The 21,910-nt window shown below is 38.1% G+C and overlaps 1 protein-coding gene across 3 annotated transcripts in view; it reads left to right on the top strand.

The window, feature by feature from the left end:
• The window catches only part of LOC131046637 (uncharacterized), a 112,268-nt gene extending 110,679 nt beyond the window's left edge, over positions 1-1,589 (top strand). For all 3 annotated transcript variants that reach the window (XM_057980410.2, XM_057980412.2, XM_057980411.2), the window contains one exon: positions 1,047-1,589. In XM_057980410.2, coding sequence (XP_057836393.2) covers positions 1,047-1,098 — 52 coding nt within the window. In that variant the 3' untranslated portion in view covers positions 1,099-1,589. The remainder of the gene's footprint in view (positions 1-1,046) is intronic.
• Positions 1,590-21,910: the final 20,321 nt, after the last annotated feature.

The raw sequence follows: 21,910 nt of genomic DNA on the forward strand, positions 1-21,910 counted from the left end.
CACGTATATATCTTGTGTTCATATTATTTAGATCACATATGAATGTTGGTGTGCAATGAATATGTTAATGAGATAAGTTATATACTTGTGATTGAAGTTGAAAAAGTTCAAATTGGTAAAAGATTGTTGTACTGATTCACTCCCTACTTTTAGTATAACCGTGTGCTCTTCAACCTCCATCATCTTCCCAAGCATGATAGGAAAATTAATTCCTTGCCTGTGCTTTTGCCTTTTGGAGGAAATCATACTCTAAAAGTTGTCTCACTACCTCAAGTAATACCATCTTGTCTATCAGATACCTAGGGAGCTTGTATGGTTTTGATGTGAATCCCTGAATCCTTAGGTATGTGAAGGTAGGAAATTGGATATATGATGATCCTTAGGTATGTGATTGGTAACTCATTATCACATTTACCCCATGTCTCCATGCAGCTGCTTAAATCTATTTTCTACTTAAAAATTAGCAGTGAAAGTGTCCCCATGTAATTTTTTACTTATAAGAAAAGGAGAATTTGAAATCCTTTCCTACTTTTGTGGAACAGATGCTTCTTAATAATTGAAAATAGGCTATAGAAAAAAGGAGGGGCTGGAAATAAGCAGTTGAGAAAAATGACACATGGCTTCACCATTGTTTTTCCTCCCCTATTTATTTGCCTTTAATTTCAAAATTTGGAGGAAATATTATTAAGAATTTTATTTTTGAGGATTGTTTAAAAACAAGCAGCAATTTTTACATCCATGGGGCCACCATTTTCACAAATTACTGCTCAAAAAGTTGAGCAGCAGTTGCTAGCCAAAATATGCTAAGCAGCTGCATGGGGACATGCCCTTAGCCATTGTTTACTCGTGAACATTTCTAATTTGATTCGGTGAATTATGATATTTATCTTGTTTGTTAATTAATGCAATATCATAAGTCTTGCAGTTATATATGGATTTCTAATACAGTTAACCTAGTGTGCATGGTGGCTGATGTGTTTTTAAGTTTTTTATAATATGAATGTAGTATGCAAAGTGGCTGATCATGTGCTTTTCTTCTGGTGTAGGGCTTCAAATGGAAGCTGTACTGCGTCAAGTGGAAGTTGTAACATTTTGTGAATGCATATGGGATAACTTAGCTCAAGATATGGTTAGCACAAGCATTGGTTTATATACTGGTGAAAATAGCAGCATATGCATCTTCAAAGAGGCTGATGTGAAGATGGACTTATGTTGAGTCTATCCTGCTTTCTTTTAACTCTTCGCTTGCCATGGGGTAGAGATTCTTCAGGCAAGAGTTAGTTCTGATTGTTAGATTCTTCAGGCAGTAGTTAGCTCTGGTTGTTAAAGCTAACTAGAATTGTTCCATAAATATCTTTACTCTCTTTCCATCTTCTTTCTTTGTATGGGAGTGGATGCTAAAGATATTTAAATTCACAACCAACATTATTTTGAGCGAGTAATGAATTGACTATTTCTTGTACTGATTATTCAATTAGTCCACTTGTGCTTTATTGTACCTGGTAGTCTGCTATGTAATAGAACATTATAAGCAATGTGGAAGATATCTATACTTATAATTCATGTCAAATTGACTCATTTCTTCTGTATCTGTTGAGTATCAAATATTCAGGTATGTAGATTTATTTTGTGTTTTTTTAGCTAGCTGTTTTTTCATATTATCACTTCTCAAAGGTAAATAATAATAAATAAAAATCACAGACCTTTTTTGTCATAAACATTTTAAGATTAAACTAGCTATTTTATATCTTTTTAGCCAGCTAGACAATGTGTGGGTAAAATTAAACAGAAATAATTAAATCAGATATGGGGATGTAAAGTTGAGGGGAGGCAAAACTATTAAGAGGGGTTTTATGAAAAAGGAATGGTAGATAGAAGAGATATAGAGATTTATGGCACAAGTATGGGTGCCATGGCAAGAAGAGAGATATCACTTGCAACGACATAGGAGGAGGAATGGTGCCCATCTACTAAGGCTCTCCTAGAAGTGACAGGCAGGAAGAGTATATGGACATCCATCAATGCATAAAGGATAGAGCGATTTTGTCAGATGGGTGTAATTATTTCAAGGAAGTGGAAGGGGGATTTCTGTGCCCATTTTTTAAGAGAGGAGCAACAGGAAGGAATAGGTGAGAGAAAAATGATTTCTACAAGGGAGAAGTTTGTACACATTTGAGAATTCACAATTAGTGTATCCCATGTTTAAGCTGGGTGAAAAATGCTATTCTGGTGTGTCTGGAAGCTGAAGGCAAGAGCTTAGAATTTCTGACAAATTGGTTTTTGGGCTTTGGATTCTTGATCTCAGACAACCACAAATAGTCAAAAATATTGCAAGATATGATCTTTTTAACCTGTACACTCTCAGGACTTTGGGATTATGTGTATTCTCTGCAGTTGTGTGGATTGCAGAAGTAGTCATATTGCTGCCCTTTCTCTTTTCTTTCTTACTCAAGATTGCCTTTAAATTTTTAATGTGAAGTTGGAGGAATTTGATAGAATTGATTCCAATGCCTATGTTAGAGATATCTTCAACATTGTTGCTAGAGCTGAGTACACTCCTTCACGATTACCTTCTTCAAATAATGATTAATTTTGAATTATCAGCTGAAAAATAATTAATATAGGTTGATTTTATGTTTGGGAGGTTTGCCTAAGGTTTCTGAGGTAGTCCCTATTGGTTTTGATAATAGTCTGGAATATATATAAACACATATTGGAGAGTTTGAGGCTTTACTGCCCTTTTTGTATAGTAATTCTTCCTATCACCATGACCTTCACAGAAAATCATGCACAGAATTCAATAAATAATTTATACACAAAGTCTCTCTTGAATGATTTCAAATTGTGATTTAATTCTCCCTGTCGCTTATATATGTTAAACATTCATTATATAAGGATTTTGCAGCTGGGGTGGCTTTTGGAAACAATACTTCACTTGAAATATGTGAGATGAGAACCCTTGTGCGCTTGTATTTGTTTGATTTATTTACTAGTATTTGTCAATGGATTCCCAATTTTTAATGAAATTTTAGGGCCTTTCCTGGATAGATTCTAAGTCTTCTGAGTAACCTTCAAAGGTAAATAGCAATATTTTGTAGAGAGGATAATCCTGCTCATATTCTTGATACAAGTAATATGCTGAAGTATCATTGTTATTGTTATGATCAAGGTTAGTTTGATGCAAGATACCTTGGTACCTTGTAATGTCCTCTTTTGGGATTTACCTAATTTAGTCCCGAGACAACAATTCTAACTTAAGGTGAGAATTGTAATACATTTATAAATTTAATTTTATCAAATCCGAAAACATTTCATTATAGTATTTAACTTAAAATTCTAAGAATAAGTTGGAAGATAGAACTTATCTTGATAGTTTTAATGGATTTATGCTGATTCTAAATCTCTCATAAAACTGATTACTATCTCTTAAGAAATCTGCTATAGAACTTACAATCTCCTTGTATAGTCTGAGAATTGTAATACATTTATAAATATACTTTTATCAAACCTGAAGACATTTCATTATAGTATTTAACTTAAAATTGTAAGGATAGTTCGGAAGATAGAACTTATCTTGATAGCTTTAATGGATTTATGCTAATCCTAAATCTCTCGTAAAACTGATTACTATCTTTTAACAAATCTGCTATAGAACTTTTTATAATCTCCTTGTATAATCTGCAAATAATCCTCTTTTTATATTTGCATATCCATCTCTTATAAACCTTCCTTACAAATCTGTCTTTAGTGTCCTTTTACAAAATTGCTTCAGAACTCTCCATAGACTTGCTTCAAATCTGCTGTAGAAATTCCTTTTTAAATCTGCTCCAAATTTGTCATTTTTTCCCCTTGAATCTGCAATGTCTACTTGCACATTTCTCACATGTAATTCTGTTCAACAGATGTTAATTGTATTTCTTCACTCAAATTCTTTTATTTATTCATACTAGATCTGTTTTGAAATCTACTAAGAGTTAAATGATATTTCTTTTTAACCTATTTATAGAAAACTGCTTTTACAAATCCGTAGGTCTCTCATTCAAATTCTAACTTTTAACAAACGATGGATGATACTATTTTTCACAAGTTTCCTTCTTCAAACTGCTATTACTTGACCACAAATCTACCACAAGGTGGTCACAAACTTCACTTCAAAATCTACTATGAACTCATTTTTTTTTTCAACAAAACTGATTATATTTCCTTACAAATCTAATGTATATTTGCTACCTGTTGACGTGCGTTTTATGACTATGCCTAACATAGAATAAAGTTCTCCAATGGTCACTTTACTCTCTCTTGATCAAAGTTCAATCGTATGCTAAGATTGCAAGAAGATCATACATTGATTTCAAGGTTCCAACTATGTACTAGTGACTTTACTGTAGATATAGACTCGTTTGGCTTTGATTTTTACTGGTAATCCAGGGGGAGTTACGTCTGAATCATTCTTTCACTTCTTTGTTGTGGTTGGAACTTCATTATCAGATATAACAATTCTGTGATGTTTTTGCTTTAAACGAATCAAATTGGAATAAACTGAAATTAGAGGGGAAAAGGTTAGAAGGATCTAAATCTATTCCTAAGGGTAGTGATATCAATAGATAGTGTTCTAATGGACAAATTTCAAATAAACCAAGTTCTGCTTCATCAAGATTAACTACAACTCCACAAGAATTGGTGTAATCTTCTAAGGATGTTGAAGGATTTTCACATCGAGAAAGTGCACTTGAATACCCAAAACAATGCAATCCAAATGACTATCCACAATTAAACTAAACACAAATTTAGTGGCTCAGACTAACTTTACACTGCAACTTATAATCAACAAGATGTTAAAAGTATGAACCATGGAAATTCATCAAACACTATTACATTCTCCATTGAAATCAAAGCACTACACTACTACTCTAAGTGAGGAAGGTGAAACCATGTAAGTTTTGAAAAATAACTTAAGTGAACACCATGAGAGAACAATGTATCACTGTTATTGTCTCAATAACTTATTATAACAATTTCATATAAATCTCTTTTCTTTACAAATGAAGGGGTGACCCCCTTTTATAGGCCTCCAACCTTGATTACATGCAAATCCTAATTAGGGTTTGACCCAAAAGATTCCACACACATGATGCAACAAGGTGAGAATAATTATTAATGACCCATCATGTTCATTATCAAGTAATTACATTGCTACCAAAAATGTTGTCCATTGTGCATTAAATGCACTTCAAATTTGCCTAATCTGTAATATATGCGCCATCATGCAATAACCACCCATTGTGCAATAAATGTACCATCACCTCCAAAATAGGTTACATGCAAAAGATGCTCCACCATTTTATTAAGTATGATGGCTGTCATACATTGAATTAGTCATGTAGCTTGGTCAAACATTCCCGACAATGAATGCACCATCATGCCACCATGCATTCAATAGATTCTCACCATGCAAGTGGACTTTGCTGGCATAGGGACTTCCATAATTTTCCAAGTTGTGTTTTATTAATACGAAATATTCTCTTTGTATGTCACCAACTCATCCTTTACAAGAATCTTTCCATTTTGGGCTCACAAAAGATATTTTAGAAGATTTTCTTGCTTTGGAAGAATTTTAGCAATCTTTTCCAGTATTGAAGGATTCCTGAATGCCCGAAAATTTTAAAGAGAGAAAATCTTTCTAGAGAGATTTTTGTCCTGAAGGAAATTTATGTGTTCTTTAAGTTCATCTTGTTTTAAAAGAGATTTTTTATCAATCCATTACTTTTCCTATTTTTTAGGAATTTTTTTCATTTTGAGCTCCGAAATTCAGGAGAGAGAAAATTCTCTCTCATGGTCAATTTTATCTATGCCTTGAAATTTCTTCATCTTTGATGAATTTTTATGCTTGTCTAGAATTCCATTCTCAATTTTGTACTCATTTCTTCCTCTTGGATGAATTCATCACTTGGAAGGAAATTCCTTCCTTGTCTTGTTTTGTCGCTATGCTTCATGTCTTGGGCGCTATTTAGACCTTATGGAGGAATTCATTGCCTTGGGAAATATTCCTTCCCCATCTTCATTTGGCGCTCACATCTAGACTTGAGCTCAATTTGCACCTTGAGGAGGATTTTTGTCATTTTTTACTTTTCCTCAATGACCTCACTTTGGCGCTCCACTTCCATGCATTCGTGGAATTTTTAATTTGAACTTTTTTTAACCATTATCAAATGGAGGTAGCTCCCAAAAAATTAATTATTTTAAAAGGTCATATTAATTTTTGAGGAAGTGGAGCGCTGCCTTCAAAATAATCCTCCTCCACTCTAGTTGGGCGCCCACCCTCATAGACTGGGCGCTAAAGTCACATGGTGAAGGAATTTTGTTTGGGGGGAGGAAATCCTCCATAACCTTGCTTTGGCGTTCAACACCCTGACCTAGGTGCATTTTGCATGTTGTGGAGGAATTTGGGTGGGGAGGAAAAGTCTTCCATAGCTCCATTCTAGTGCTCCTCACTCAACCTGGGCACCGATTTCATGTAGTGGAAGATTTTGATTTGGTTTTAGAAATTCATCCTCGGCCATGAATTACTTTGTCAATTTTGGAATTCCTCCCCGACTTAGCCATTTCTTGATCTTTCCAGATTTGGATGCCACTTTGGATTGAAGTGAATTCCTCCTTGCCTTAAGAATTTTTTCATGCTTTTTCCACTTCAAGAAATAATTTTGTAATTAGTCTTTTTTTCTTTGGCCAACTGCCTGCTTTTTCAACATTCTGAATTTAGCCATGGGTTTTCAAGAATGCTCTATCTTTAATGTCGAGACCACTGCCTGTGATGAACCTACCAAAAAAAGACTTACTAAAAATAGTAATTACTTCAAAATTAGGGCAAACCGGGGCAAAATGACACTAAAAATAGTAAGTTTTATTTTTGGCAAAATTAGGCCAATTCGGGATGTAGTGAAACTTACTAAAACTAGTAAGTACTTAGAATTCACTCAAATTTCACTGGTAACTTCCTTGAAAGGCTCTGATTTCAATGCAAAGCTTAGTTTGTCCAAAACCCTAAGGAAAAACCTAAGTTTGAAGGGCAAAATCCTAAAATAGGCAAAACATGTTCTAGACTAGATCAAATTCACCCAAAACACTTGCGAACCGAAGAGACTGCAACGAAAAGACCCAAAGAACCAAAACTGAAAGACCAAGAGGGCCTAAAAAGTAGGGGGTCCCCATTTGCAATGGGATGATGTGTGAAAACGTCACAACACAACCAAATCTGCATATTGTTGACATGGTTTTTATGACTACACCTAACACAGAATAAAGTTGCCAACGATCACCTTAATCTCTCTTGATCAAAATTAGTCCGTATGCTAAGATTGCACAAAAAGTTCAAATGGATAACTCCAAGGTTCCTTCAATGCATGTATGTGACTCAGTCAGTTGATGGGTTTGCTGCTAACCCAAGGGGCCTTACGCATTCACTTGAAGAATATAACAAATTCAAGGATTTCTATACGAATGATTTGCAATGAAAGCTCTATTATAATTTTTTTTATTTTTAGATTTAAGATATGTGGAAAAGTAAATGAGGAAAGGTTTAGAGAACTGGGCTAAGGCTAATCTAATCCTATGAACATGAAGATGAGATTACTTATGCAAAATCCAACCACACTTTGCTTCGCCAACAATGCACAACTACACGAAGGAGGTGCAGTCTTCAAAGGGTGTGTTAAAGATTTTCAAATCATCAATAGAAACCATCAAAGTGAACAATCTCTATTGATAATCAAAGTTAAACTTACACAAATAATGGAGGCTCAGGCTAACCTTGCACGGTATGCAACAATAAGCTGCACACCAAAAGTATGAGCACAAATCTTGCAACAAACGGTCCTATCAAATCGAGTCCATCTAATAACATGAAAGAAAATCTAATCTATGAAGAGAGTGAGACCATGCGAGCTCCAAAACAATACAAGAACACACCAACAATAGAACAATGTATTAAGCATTTGCTTCAAAAACTCTTGGCAACAATCTCAGACAACAATCTTTGCTCCTTACAAATGAGGGGGGTCACCCCTTTATATAGGCTCTTGGCCTTGACCACATGCAAATCCTAAATATTCCTCACTCAAGATGCAACAAGGAGGGAATCAGCTATTAATGCCCACTAAGCCCATATACAATTATTCTAAGAGCCCCCAAATGGCGTCCATTAGTGCATTAATGCACCCCATTACATCAAACATGCCCAAAATACAATAAACATTCCCATCCAAGAAACAAAATGCCCATCATTCCTCATGTGACAATTACATGCGTAGAAAATCTGCCACATAATCATTAATAAGACGGTTGCATGCAAGAAGATTCCTCATGCATTCAAAATGCATTGACCGGACCTCTACTAAGTCAAAATATTCCAGCAGTAAATATGCTGCCACTATTCAGCCAAAAGATTCTCGTCCAAGAATGGACGACCATTATCCCGCTCCTTTATTGCACATGCGATGAATTTATTGATGACGGCTTCCAGCTCTCCATTGGAAACACTTGACATATTTTCAATATCAAATTCGATCAAGGCAATTTCTTCCTCGCTCTTGGAAAAGAAGCTTTCCCATTCCATCATGATTTTCTGTGTCTTCTTCATTATACTGGAAAATGAAGAAACATTTGCAAAATGTTCCTTAGGGAATGAGCCTATGAAGAAGAACTATGCAACTGACATTTTAAGGAGTTCATTGTTACTCCATTCTCATTGAGCTTCCTTGTGAATAGTGCCTCAATTGATTGATGATTTCCTCCTGCACCTTTTTGATTGAGTCCTTCAAAGTTAAAAACAACGCAGAACCACCGGGGAAAGTCATAAACCTCATTCTCCTGAATCAATTTCCCATCAATTAGAATCTATCTTGGAATATTTGTCAGAGCCCTGAGCCGCGGAATGGTTAAGTCCTGGTATATGTGAACATCTTCCCACAATCCTTCTATTGTCTCCAATCTATTCAGGAGGGCAACGAATTTTGAATGAAGTTGAGCCAAGTCCTCAATGAATTTTCCTACTTCAGTGTAAACATCCTTTGTCCACTCCCTGGAATTCTGTGCCATTGCTCTAATATCTTCTGCATCATCAACAACTTCCTTAGGAAGGGAAGAAGGAGGAATGAATAAAGGACCTGCCTCCCTGAGTGGTCTTTTAAAACTTCTGATGTACTCGCATAGAGCTCTATTTTCTTCCCTCAGCCTTTTACATTTCACCTTTGTCTTCAACATCCTTTCCTTCATGCCTAAGGAAGATTCTTTGAAGTCTCCAACTACTTGTCCCGTGGAAGTAGGACCAAGATCGACCTGTCTAATAACATAATTTTCTTGCCTGATTTCATTCCTGTCCTTATCCACTACAGGCTCAACAATGTGCAGGGTCCGGGATCCAGATTCATCGCTCACAACTTTAGAAAATTTTTGGGGAGCCTTCCTTTCAGCTGGCTAATCCATCTTCTTCAACAAATCTTCTAATTCCTGAGCTAGATCAATTTCCTTTTTTGGTTCCTTCCTCAACCTTTCTATCAGCCAGTCTGGAGCGGGAATGGAGTGACTATGAATTTCAATGTGCTCTTTCTCCTATGATTCTTCCTCCATTTCGTCAAGGATGGCCTCTATGAAACTATCCTCACGAGTCTCTTCCTGGTGTGGAGGAATTTCTTGTCTTTGACTTCTTGGTTGATTGGGTCTGTGTTGAGCATTAATGCTGAATATATCTGGTGCTGAAGTATTACCTGGAGGTGGATCCACTGGATTTGCAAACATCTCCACCTCATGTACACTGGAATAACTTGTTGGTGACAATACCCTCTCTATCCTTGCTCTCTTTTGCAAAGGTTCTTCTTGTCACACCTCTTGTTGAACTACCTATGGAACTTCCTGCTAGATATCTTTCTTCCTTTCCGTCCTTGGTTTCTTTGGGGCACTTTTCCCTTTATCAATCCAGACTTCCCTTTTTGCTTGGATCTGTGAAGATCCTTCGGTTGTTACACTATGGGAATCTAGACTTACCATTAGCTGATATGTCAAATGAATATTCCTTCTGTCAACTTCCTTATCTGCTGATCAACTCAGTGCTTAGTGAATTTCAGCACCGGCCTAGCCAGAACGTTCAAATCATCAATTTCGGGCTCCGACCAATCTGGCAACTGAATGGGTTGATCTTCCACTTTCTCAAATTCAAGTTGCACTAAATCTAGATCCTCTTCACCTGATTCGACACTTGGTAAATTTCACTTATCCTAATGGTGTCAAGGGGTAGTCTGGAATACATTTTCCTCCGGACTTCAAGGTCATCCTTGACACTTGCCCAATAATCTTCTAAGTGAAATTTGTGTATGAATTTCAAGCCAGCAAGCTTCCTGATTTGGCAGTAAGGGTCATACTGAGCTCTGGATGCATAAAAGGGTAGGCGATAGAATTCCAACTCTTCCGCTGCACTCGCACTTGATTCCAAACTTAGGCACATTTCCATGAAATCACCTAAGACAACTGGGGATTCAATAGACTGCTTCTTGTTCTTTTGTAATTGATCATACCTCTGGACCACGTCCCTCGCTTGCGGTGACACCCTTATGTGCAATTGTTTTTGCATAAGCCGCGTCAAGTACATAGTGAAGGTGTCATTTGCCTCCCTGTAAGAACTAACATTGTGGAGATGCAGTTGGGGATAACGCCGATGCACTTTCAGCTGTGCTGGTTCGCAACCCATGAATCCCCTTGCTGGCAGACCATCAAATCCTCCCCTTCGCACAAACATATAGATTATGTAGGAGCTCATGAAGAAGGACTGGGACTTTCTTTCTTTTAAGTTCTGCAACTGTTCATGCAAGTAATGACTAATCAATCTGGCCCAGTCAACTAGCCCGTTTGCATTCATGATCTTGCCTCTATAAAAAAACATCCATGTTTCAAAGTTCACAGTATGTGAACATCCCATTACTCTACTCAACATCTTTATCAGGTCCACATATTCCTGTTTGAACTCAAAGATAGTGAGAGTCTTTGGCACTTTGGAGACATGTGGCCTAGGCTTCAGCAACCACTGTTTATTGATCAAGTCAGCACACCTGGCAAGACTTGCTTCATATATTGGTTTAGCTCCGCTGCTAGTATTGTACATCATGGAATGGTGTGAAGGAATTTCGAAAGCTTCACCAATTGTTTCCAGTGTCAGTGTCGCCAACAACCTGCCATCTAATGTTGAAATCATCTTCCACTCCGGATTATAATGCTTTGCACACTCCAGAATCAAATCTGGGCACTGAATAGCAAGAGGAAAAATAGCTGCCGCAACAATTCCGCTCTTGACAAATTTGAGAGTTGTTGGTGATGGAGTATGTCCTGTCGTCCCAAACATTCTGATCTTGAAGGCAGCTAGATTGAATGTGCCCAAATTCGTATCACTGATTTCCTTCCATCTGGGAACTAGGAAGGAAGCCCTTCATCTCTACCTTGATCAATGCTTACCTGGTGAGGGTAGCTGTCTTGCTTGATTTCGCCATCCTGAAAAGAACCTTGGAAATGATGAAAAATTGACTAAGTATGACCTCTCTTCACTCCTCCAATTCTTCTTTCTCAAATCCTGCACATGGGAAATCAAATGCCTCTCTATGCTTATATAGAATTTTTCAAATCGTACTGCTATGTTAGGAGGCATTAATTTGGCAACTGAGCTTATTATGCGTCATACTTTCCCAATCACTGCGCCATGCGAAAGAAAATTCTCTTGTAAGTGAGTTCGAATTTGGAAGTTTCACTTAATGCACTAAGTTATGTGTCATACTAAGTTGTCTTTTTCTACTTTCGAGGGAATTTTTCATGTTTCTTCATCCCCTATTTTTTAGGGATCCTCCTAAAAATTTAGGAGCTGGGTCCATTAGATAGAGAAATTTCTCACGATTTTGAATCCATAAAAATTTCCCAATTCTGATAAGATTCAGTGTCTAAAAATGGAAAATTCAAAAAAAATTCCGAGGGAAATTTTTGCTTTTAATTCCTCCTTCACCCTTGGACTTTCTTGCCTTAGAAAAATTTCTTTAGTTTTCTGACTTGGGCATGGAATTCATGGCGAAATTCATCACTTCCTTGATTCTCCTTGGGGATTCCATTTTGGTGTCTACCATCTTCCTTGGGTGGATTTTTGAACTAATCATGGAATTCATGATTTGGAGGATTTTCCTTCATTACCCCTCTTTAGCACCCTCCCTGAGTGTTGGGCGGAATTTACCTTAGGTGGAGGAATTGACTATTTTTTCTTCCTTCCAAGCATATACTTCATTTTGGCGCCTTCCATGTTTTGTAGGCGACATTTTGCTTTGGTCATGGAACTCACATTTTTTCAAACTTTCCATGTTGATTTCATTCTGGCGCCCTTTTACCTTCTTGGGCGGATTTTTGGTGGTGAGGAGGAATTTGGAAATTTCCATGCTATCCATGGAGACTTCATTTTGGCACACTCGCCTGGCTTTGCACAGATTTTGACCATGAAGGAGGAATTCAACATTTTATCTGTTCTCCATGAGCATGCCATTTTGGCGCCCTCCTTCACTTCTAGGTGGCATTTTGACTTAGTCAAGATTCATCAAATTTCCGTGCATTCCAAGGACCCCTCAATTTGGTGCCCTCCACAGTATTTGGGCGCTATTTCACCTAGGAGAAGGAATTCACAATTTTCTTCCTTCCTGCATGACACTTGAGTTTTGGCACCTTCCTTTCATGTTGGGCGCTATTTTGACCAAGGAAGGAAGTCATTGATTTTACTCCTTTCCATCTCCACTTGAGTTTGGCGCCTTGGATTACAATCTAGCATGGGTGAAGGAATTCCACTTGTCTTAGATTCTTCATGAACTTAGACGAATTTCCGAGCCTTCTACTTCAGGAATGGGGCTTTCAACACTTAGCCATTTTTTGACTCCCTTTGCCTGCTTGAGTGGCTTTCCGAAATTAGAAGCAATCATGAATGCTTGACCCTCATTGCTAGCTTGAATGGTCCTGTCAGAAATAAACTTTCCAAAGATACAAACTTTCTGAGCGTCAGTGCTAGATCCCTAGAACAGGACACATAATGACTTACTATAAATAGAAACTTACTAAAAATAGAAACTTACTAAAAATAGAAATTACTAAAAATAGTAAGTTTGATTTTTCACAAAATGATGACATTCCAGGACTTAGTAAAATCCCTAAAAAATAGGAACTTTCTAAAAATAGAAAGTTGCTCCATTTTGGCTCAAATTTTACTGGGAAGTTCCTTGAAGGGCCCTGATTCCAGTTGTATGCTTATTTTTCCAAAATCCTAATATAAACCCCTAAAATATAGGACTAAAGGTAGAAACCCTAAAATTGACAAAATAGGCCCTAGACTTCACCAAAATCACTCAAACGAAAAGTAGACCCAATCAATGCGACCCTCGAACACTCGCAAAGCTGAGAGACAGACGAGACTTCCACCAAAACCACTAAAAACCAAAACCAAATGACCAAAAGGGCCTAAAAGGTAGGGGATCCTTATCTGGGATGGGGTGATGTGTGATTAGGTCACAACATCTGGTGACTCCATGGGTGAAGTGTTGAAAAAAAATTCAAGTGTTGAGAAACACTTTAGGGTTTGAACCCAAAGTAAAATTCAGGTGCATGTATATCAATTTCATCTTAGGAGATCATCGAAAACTCTTAAAATTAGTTATGGTAGGCTAATGGTACCTATAATCCAAAAGCATCTGGGACATTGCCTCACTGCCAGTCAAGTGTCCATAGCCTTGACGAGGTTGTCTCTGGAATTCCACGAATATTGCTCCACTACCGGTTGGGTGTCCATAGCCCCGATGGAGTTATTTGGATATTCCCAAAGCCAATATTTTGATAATTCTTTTCTTTTTTTATCTTTTCTTTTCTTTTGATATTTCCTTTCATTTTTGTCAATTCCTTTGGCTCGTAAGCAGTAAAGCCTAATATGGGTTTGGAGATTCCAGTGGCGTTGAAGCAAGATGTAAAGTTTTCACCAACCATAACTTCTCCTAAGAGACCATAATGACTCAGAGAAAAGGTCTGGATACCGTGGAGAATATAGGCAAAACAACATCACCACCCCACCTACAGACAAAGACTTTGAACACTTTAGGCCACCCAAAACCCTAGACCTAAGAAAAACCACACGAGTGGATAGGCTCGAGGGAAACCAACACCAAGGGCTAAAAACCAAAACTGAAACAAAACCCAAAGCAGAAGAAGCAAAACAAACCAAAAGAGGAAACCAAAACCCCACAAGGGGAAACCAATAAACAAACAAACAAAACAACAAACCAAAACCCCAAAGGGAGACAAAACCTAAGCTAATACAGTACAAAGCAGGCCTCAAAGGGAGACCTACGATTGGAAATAATTCTTAAGGAATTGCCCAATAATGGGCAATGGAACATCCTCCCCTGTTGGAGTCTTCAATTTGAACATATTATCTCCAAGGATTTCAGAAATTTGATAAGGGCCAATCCACAGCTTGTCGAACTTATCATGATCACCTCTTCTTTCATGGGCCTTATCCCAATTCAAAACTAAATCATACATCCTAAAACACTTGACTTTGGCCTATTTGTCAAACCATCGTTTGACTTCTCCTTGATGCTTCATGAAGTTATCTAATGCTTGATCCCTTTTCTCCTCAAGGTGTAGCAACTGTGAAAGATGTGTTTGAACTGCATCTTCATCATCCAAATATTCTTCCAGGAACTGTAGAGTTGGAATTCTTAGTTGGATGGGGAACACTGGATCCTGTCCATAAACCAAATGATAGGGAGATGTTCCCAAAGAGTTCTTCATTTGTGTCTTGTCTGCCCAAATAGAAAACCTCAGCTGTGTATGCCAATCCTTGGGATTCTTGTCCAACAACTTCTTGATTGCACTCAATAAATTCTTATTTGTTGACTCAGCCAGCCCATTACCTTGGGGGTAGTATTTTGAAGAGGATTTCAATGTGATCCCATACTCGAAGGCCCAATTATTAAACTTCAGTGATGAAAACGCGGGGCGATTGTCGCACACCAAGGCCTGTGGGCATCCAAACCTTGTAATAATGTTCTCTTCCAAAAAGTTTATCACTACATTTGTGGTGCATAATTTCAGCCCTTGTGCTTCAGACCACCTTGTGCAATAATCAGTAGCAGTAAGGATATATTTATGTTGAGATGAAGAAGGGAGATTGATTGCTCCGATAAAGTCTAGCCCCCATTGGGCAAATGGCCTCACTTCAACAACTGGCTGAAGTGACATAGCAGGATTCTTCTCTCGAACAATGGCCACTTGACATGTGTGACATGCTTTCACATGTTCGTATGCATTTTTAAACAACGTGGGCCAATAATATCCTGCTCTAGCAATCTGATGTGTTGTAGCCAAACCACCTCCGCGACTTGTTCCAAATCTACCATGAAAATGTCGCATAACTTGTTTGGCTTCTCCTTTTCCTACACATCTTAAGTATACCCCCTCATGATTTTTCCTATATAGCACAACTCCTTGTAACATGTATCTCTGGCTCTTCATCCTTAACGCCCTCTTCTGGACTAGATTCAAATGCGAAGGGCATCTACTGTTCAATAAGTATTAAACAACATCATCATACCATTCTCCATGAGATACTTTCTCAAGAACATAAGTCTGTTGCACTAGTTCGGGTCTTGTTGTGGCAATTGTCTGTGCTAACGCTTGACCTAAGCCTATTTTCATTGGTTGTATTTCAATGTCATATTACTGGATCATGGTGACCCACTTGCCTCTTCTTTCATCCAAATCATTTTGCATTGATAAAGTCTTCACACCCTCATCAGGAACAATGGCAAACACCTTGCTTCTCAATAAATAATGCTTGAATTTCTTGATACCCTTGACCAATGCATAGGCCTGTTTCTCCACATTTGGGTATCTCAGCTCTGCATCCTTCAACAAAGCACTCATGAAAGCAATTGGATGTTCATCTTTCTCCTCAGTTGTCTGAGTGAGAACTGCTGCACAAGTATTCTTGAAATCAAAGGAGTACAAATAAAAAAGGCTTGGTATAATTGGGGCTAACAAGGACTGGAGCATTAACAATTTCTTGCTTTATTTCCTCAAATGCTCGCTTCGTTGGAGCTGTGCATTCTATCTTTGCTCCTTTCTTCAATATGTCATTCAGTGGCTTCACGATCTCAGTGAATCTAGTAATAAAGTTCCTAATGAAGTTAATCTTACCAAAGAACGATTTCAATTCTCTTTGACTGGCAGATAGGCCAATCTTTGAAATAGCCTTGATGCACTCTGGATCAATAGAAATTCCTCTCTTAGAAATAACGTGTCCAAGAAGCTTCCCCTCAGTTACACCAAACATGCATTTCTTGGGATTCAAAGATATTTTGTACCTTCTGCAACATTGGAATTCAGATCATCGATATGATCTTCTCTTCTTTTGGAAAATACCATGAGATCATCCATATAGATTATTATGCATTTCCCTACTAAGTCACGAAATGCAATGTCCATTTCCCTTTGGAAAGTGGCTCCTGCATTGAGCAAGCCGAATGGCATTCTCCTGTAGGCGAAGGTGCCCCACTTGGTGGTAAAAGTTGTCTTCAATCTATCTTCCTCCTCCACCAAATCTTGGTTATATCTAGAGTACCCATCCATGAACAAAATCATTTGAGAGCCATTAAAAATTTGTAACACCTCATCCAAGGATGACAGAGGGTAATTATCCTTCTTAGAAGCCCTATTCAAGTTCATGAAGTCTACACATAACATTATTTATCCATTTTTCTTTCTTACCAGAGCCAAGTTGGCGACCCACGTCGAGTGCCTAACTGGAAATATTATTCTTGCTGAGAGCAATTTCTTTACTTCTTGATAAATCAGTGGCTCCAACAATGGATTCACGGGCCTTTGCCTCTGCCAAAAAGCCTTGCTTCCTGGCTTTAGTGGAATTGTGTGTGTGAAAAGAGAGTTATCATAGGTCTTCAAATCCTCGTATCCCCATGCGATAACATTAGAGAATTCCTTCAGATTGTTCAAAATTCCTTCTCTCTCCTCTGGGGTACACACTTTCCCAATAAACACATTCTTTACTTGTTTGTCTTTTCCTAGGTTTACAACTTCACACTCACTACCTTCCGTAGTTTGATTCCTACTCAACATATCAAGGTCAAAGAGTCTTTCTAATTCAATCATTCCATGAGGGATAGTATTTGTCTTCAAGTTCATTATCCCGTCAGCATCAAACTTTGCTTCTTCTAGTTCCTCTTCATCAATTATTTGTGTCGTAAACACATCCAAGTTTGTAAGAAAATCCAAAATATGTTTATCATCTTCAAACACTTGGAAATTTGTTACATTGTCTGGTATGGAGGGAACTGAAGTCAATTCCACAGTAAATTTCTTCAAGCCTTCCATGGCAAGGGACTCCAAAGAACTGGCTACTTGAGATAAGGCATTCACAATCTCATTATCACCTCTATATATCGTCTCAATGTTGAATGCATAAAAACTTTCAATCAAGTCCCATACTCTATTACGGTAGCGGCACAAACTTTTGTCATGACAAGCATATACTTTCCTTATTTCTTGCACAACAATTTGTGAATCTCCCAACACATGCAGGGTCTTCACACCTTTCTAGATTGAAAGGAGCAATCCATGGACTAATGATTAGTATTCAACAATATTGCTAGTGCAAGGAAATTGCAGTCTATATGCAGCTAGATAAGCCTCTCTAGTTGGGTTGATCAATTCAATTCCAGCGCCATTCCCATTCTTGGATTTGGACCCATTGAACCTTAAGGTCCATATTTGATCAACATTTTGAACTTGGGCGACTGAACGATTTCTTTCTTCCTTTCCTTTTCTTGAGAAATTTTTTCATTTTTTCATCTTCGAGTTCCAGTACTACCTTGGAATAGGCTCCAACATTACTAGTTTCTACCATACTTGTCATTGTTGGGCTTGGCAGGACCATCTTCATTACTTGTTCAATAGCAAGCTTGCACATTTCACAGGTAAACCCCGAGTGAAAAGCATTGTGAATTCTACACCAGTTGGGTAATAATAGATCACGAACACCAATGCCTCAACCCAACTGAGTCTCTTGCTCTACACTCTTTAGGATGAAATCTCTAAAACTATCAAACATGTCCTTGCCTCCACCCAACTATTCCTTAGGGTGATCTTCAATAAGAATCTTTGTGGAGTTAGGCATCTCTTCCTTCTACTCAATCTTTGTTGTTCCATGTAGCATCAAAACTTCCTCAACCTTGGGCCTATAGGTACCTAGATCAGTCTCCAGAAATAGGATCTCATTATCTTCTCCATATTCAATGATTGTCAAGCACAATTTGGGTGTGATATCAATCCTGATCTGATTAGGAACACCCTTCCATGGAAGCCACATGTGAGAAAAATCAGTAGAGATATATCCATTCAAGTTCCTTGACCAATCTCTACTTAATAACATGCCATAGACATCTGGAATATCCATGACTGAAATATCAATACAACTCTGCACCCTAGGGTCGGCAGCCAATTGCATGTGAATGTTATTGAGTTCCCGGACAATGGGTACTTCAGTCTTGTCAAGTTGGGTGACCTTCTTGTTTTTCTAGAGAGGCATTAAACCCAACTTCTGGCATACGACTAACATTACTAGAAGCACTAGAGTCTATTAAATAGTTGTGTAAAAGCTTGCGAAAAATCCTAATAGAAACCAAGAAAAGAGCAGGTTCATCCCTTCCTTGATAACAAATTATCAGCTTCCTCCTTTGATCACCATTATTGCCAAACTCCTGACTTCTCACTCCCTGCTATGAATCTTGACCCTTAGCCAGTTCTTGGACATTTTCGGTAAAAGATGGCTTCATAGGCTCACTAACTTTTTGAAGTGTTTCTTCTTTCTTTACTATAGGGGCACTTTGTGGAGCCGGTTCAATCGTTGCAACATTCTGTTCTTGTGGAGCGTTAGGAGAATTCTGAACCATTCCAATAAAGCTTGGGGGCTGTTGCGGAGCTTCAAATGCATCTGAAGGGAATTGTGGCACATCCTGGACAATGTTTGTATTTGATGCCAAGTTCAGATTGTTGGGAGCATTTCTTTGAATATTTTTCACGCCTTGAGGAGCGCTTCTCATCATGGGGGCATCGCTTAGGCATCCCAACAAAGTACCTCTAACTTCATGAACTTTCATTAGTTCAAACAGAGGCAAGCTTATCTTGATTTTTTTGAATTCCTCCAGAACATAAGAACTCAATCTTTTTAATTCCTCCCTGGGAGGATTATCTTGTTGTCTCCTTTCCGCTGGCTGAGTGGATGGTTGGACTCGTTCACTCTGAGGAGCAGTTGCTTTCCTGTACTCCAATGAATCCCTAGGGAGACTAGGAACATTACTGGCATTGGGATTTGGAGGAGTTGAGAAATTATTCAGAGGGATAGATGACGTTAGAGGGTCATGGTTATGATAATTTCTCTGATACACCTTCGGAGTGGCATTTCCATTTGATTGTTGAAATGCTTGAACCTCGCCAACCACTTTCACTAAAACTTTTGATGAACCTTGATACACTAGCGCCTCCATAGGGCCATTTGCTGATTCTGGTGGGAATTTGTAAGTTCCCTACATGGTGGCTGTAGCGTCGTAAATTGTACGCACTTGTTAGGGTGGTACAATTTCACACCTAGTTTAGCACCCGCCTTGGCGCATTTTGCATTTTGCATTGCATTTCCCCTTTAGCACTTAATTAATTAAATTAATTAGTTCTAAGGTTCTATTTTATCATCTCCCATATCATAAGGTTGGGCCCTTTTCATTAAAGTGTGCCCCTTTCATTTTATTCCTCCAATACATCATTTAATCAAAAACCCTAAGTAGGTCCTATTTTGAACTTGGGGGCTTGATTTCGGGGGTCAAAACATCTCGAAATCACCTGTAACTTCGGGATTCTCTCTAAAATCATCATATCCGATGACCTTGAAAATTTGGTGAAAATTTGTCGGGACCATGGCGCCCGGCGTGCACACGGTCCCGGACATTTTTCCCGAAATTTTAGGAGTGCAATCCAATCATAAAATAAAGCTTAACCCCAAGAAATTGGCGGGAGATTCAATCTCTAGGTCGGCCAAAAGTTGAAATTAAGACCTAGGGTTTCATATATAAGAGCTCTCTTTCTTCATTTGAAAGGATCCGAATTTTTGGTTTCAGGGACCTTCTAGGCAGCGAAAGAGCAGATCTTTGAAGACTTCAACAACATTCAACATCTATCCATCAAGCATTCATCAATTTCATTCATCCATTTAGGGCTTTGAAGACATAGAAGAACAATAAGAGATCACCGACTGAAGATTGGCTTGTACCCCTCCCTTGGGGTTGGGTATGGTTTCATGTTGTTTTCATGTCTTTGCACAAGCTTCATTACATCCTTTGCACTCATGCTTTAGATCACTTTGTATCTTGATTTGGAGCATTTACATTATCATTTGCAAGCAATTAGGGTTTACTTTCTAGGTTGTTCTAGTTTGCTTACTTGCATTTTAGGATCTTGCACACACACTACTTTTACAATACAACTTGGCTATTCGTGGAGGTGGAAATCACCAAAGCGGGGGTTTGACTAAGGCAAAACCCTATATAGCCGCCCACCATACCCTTTCAGATATAAGTGCAGATTTCAGGATTTGAAGGACACCGCAAGTTGCAGATCTGACAGAAGCGGACCGAGACAGAACTTCACACCAAATTCCAGCCCAGAAAGCTAGGACAGGGGCGTGGGGCACCCTGGTCTTGCCAGGACAGGGGTGCTGGGTGCCCTGGTCCCTAGGACAGTGGCGCTGGGCGCCCTGGTCCTTCTGTCAGACAACAAGTTTCAGCATTTTTCTGACAGCTTTTCAGGTTGCAAAACAGCAGTTTCAGGAGCAGAATCAGGACAATGGCGCCTGCGCCCCTGTCCCGAACATTTTCAGTCAAATTTTAACTCCAGGTACGCATCTGCATTCTTGTCTTGTCCTTGTGTTTACAGCTTTCCATTGTTTAATCTTAATTATGCAATCTTGTTATTAGTTCATACTTACACTTTAGGGTTAATAGTTGAACTTGCATCATTCTATCTATCATTTGCAACAAAGGAATAGAAATCCTAATAGGTAGCCCGTGGCTCTCTCTTCCACAAAAAGAAGTAGCCAATTGTGTGATACCTCTAGGCTCTTTCGTATTCCACAAATGTGTGTCAAAAGGTAGGATTAGGGCATGTTGGCCTAGTCTCGCTTTTTCCTCCACACATTTTGGTGAACCCGACGTGAATTCCAATCTTCTCTAATTCCAATTTATGTTTTCAAATTTGAGTGTTTATGCTATTTCAAAATCAAATTTGTATTTACAAGTTTTAATTTCTTGCAAGATTCAAAAAAATCTAGAGGAAATTTTTGCTAAAACCCTAATTTTTCAATTCAAAGTTGAACTTGTGGATAGCTTAATTGGGATCACTAATTTCAAATCTGATTTAGGAACTCATTTGAATCATAAATTTCATTTTATAAATCTACATTCTAAGTGCTTGTATTGGTTAAAATTAAACATTTCCTTCTATTTTGCATTTGTTATCATTTGAAAGAGGAAAATTGTTGTCATGATGCATTCATTTCATAGATGTGATAATGGGTTAGCTTCCCTTGTTTCAATTTTTCCTTTTCCTAAAGAACCTCCCCCCATCTATAACAACATTTTAGTGCCTAAAAGAGTTGCTACCAATCCCTTTGAGACTCTCCCATGCTCTAAGGATGAAGACTTTAAGAGTGATCTTGACAATTCTCCTAAAATGTGCCCTTCCTATTTAGCTATCCTAGAGGAAGAGAATGATATCATAAACACCTTTCTTAATG

The sequence above is a fragment of the Cryptomeria japonica genome, chromosome 11 (assembly GCF_030272615.1).
Source record: "Cryptomeria japonica chromosome 11, Sugi_1.0, whole genome shotgun sequence".
Classification (NCBI taxonomy): domain Eukaryota; kingdom Viridiplantae; phylum Streptophyta; class Pinopsida; order Cupressales; family Cupressaceae; genus Cryptomeria; species Cryptomeria japonica.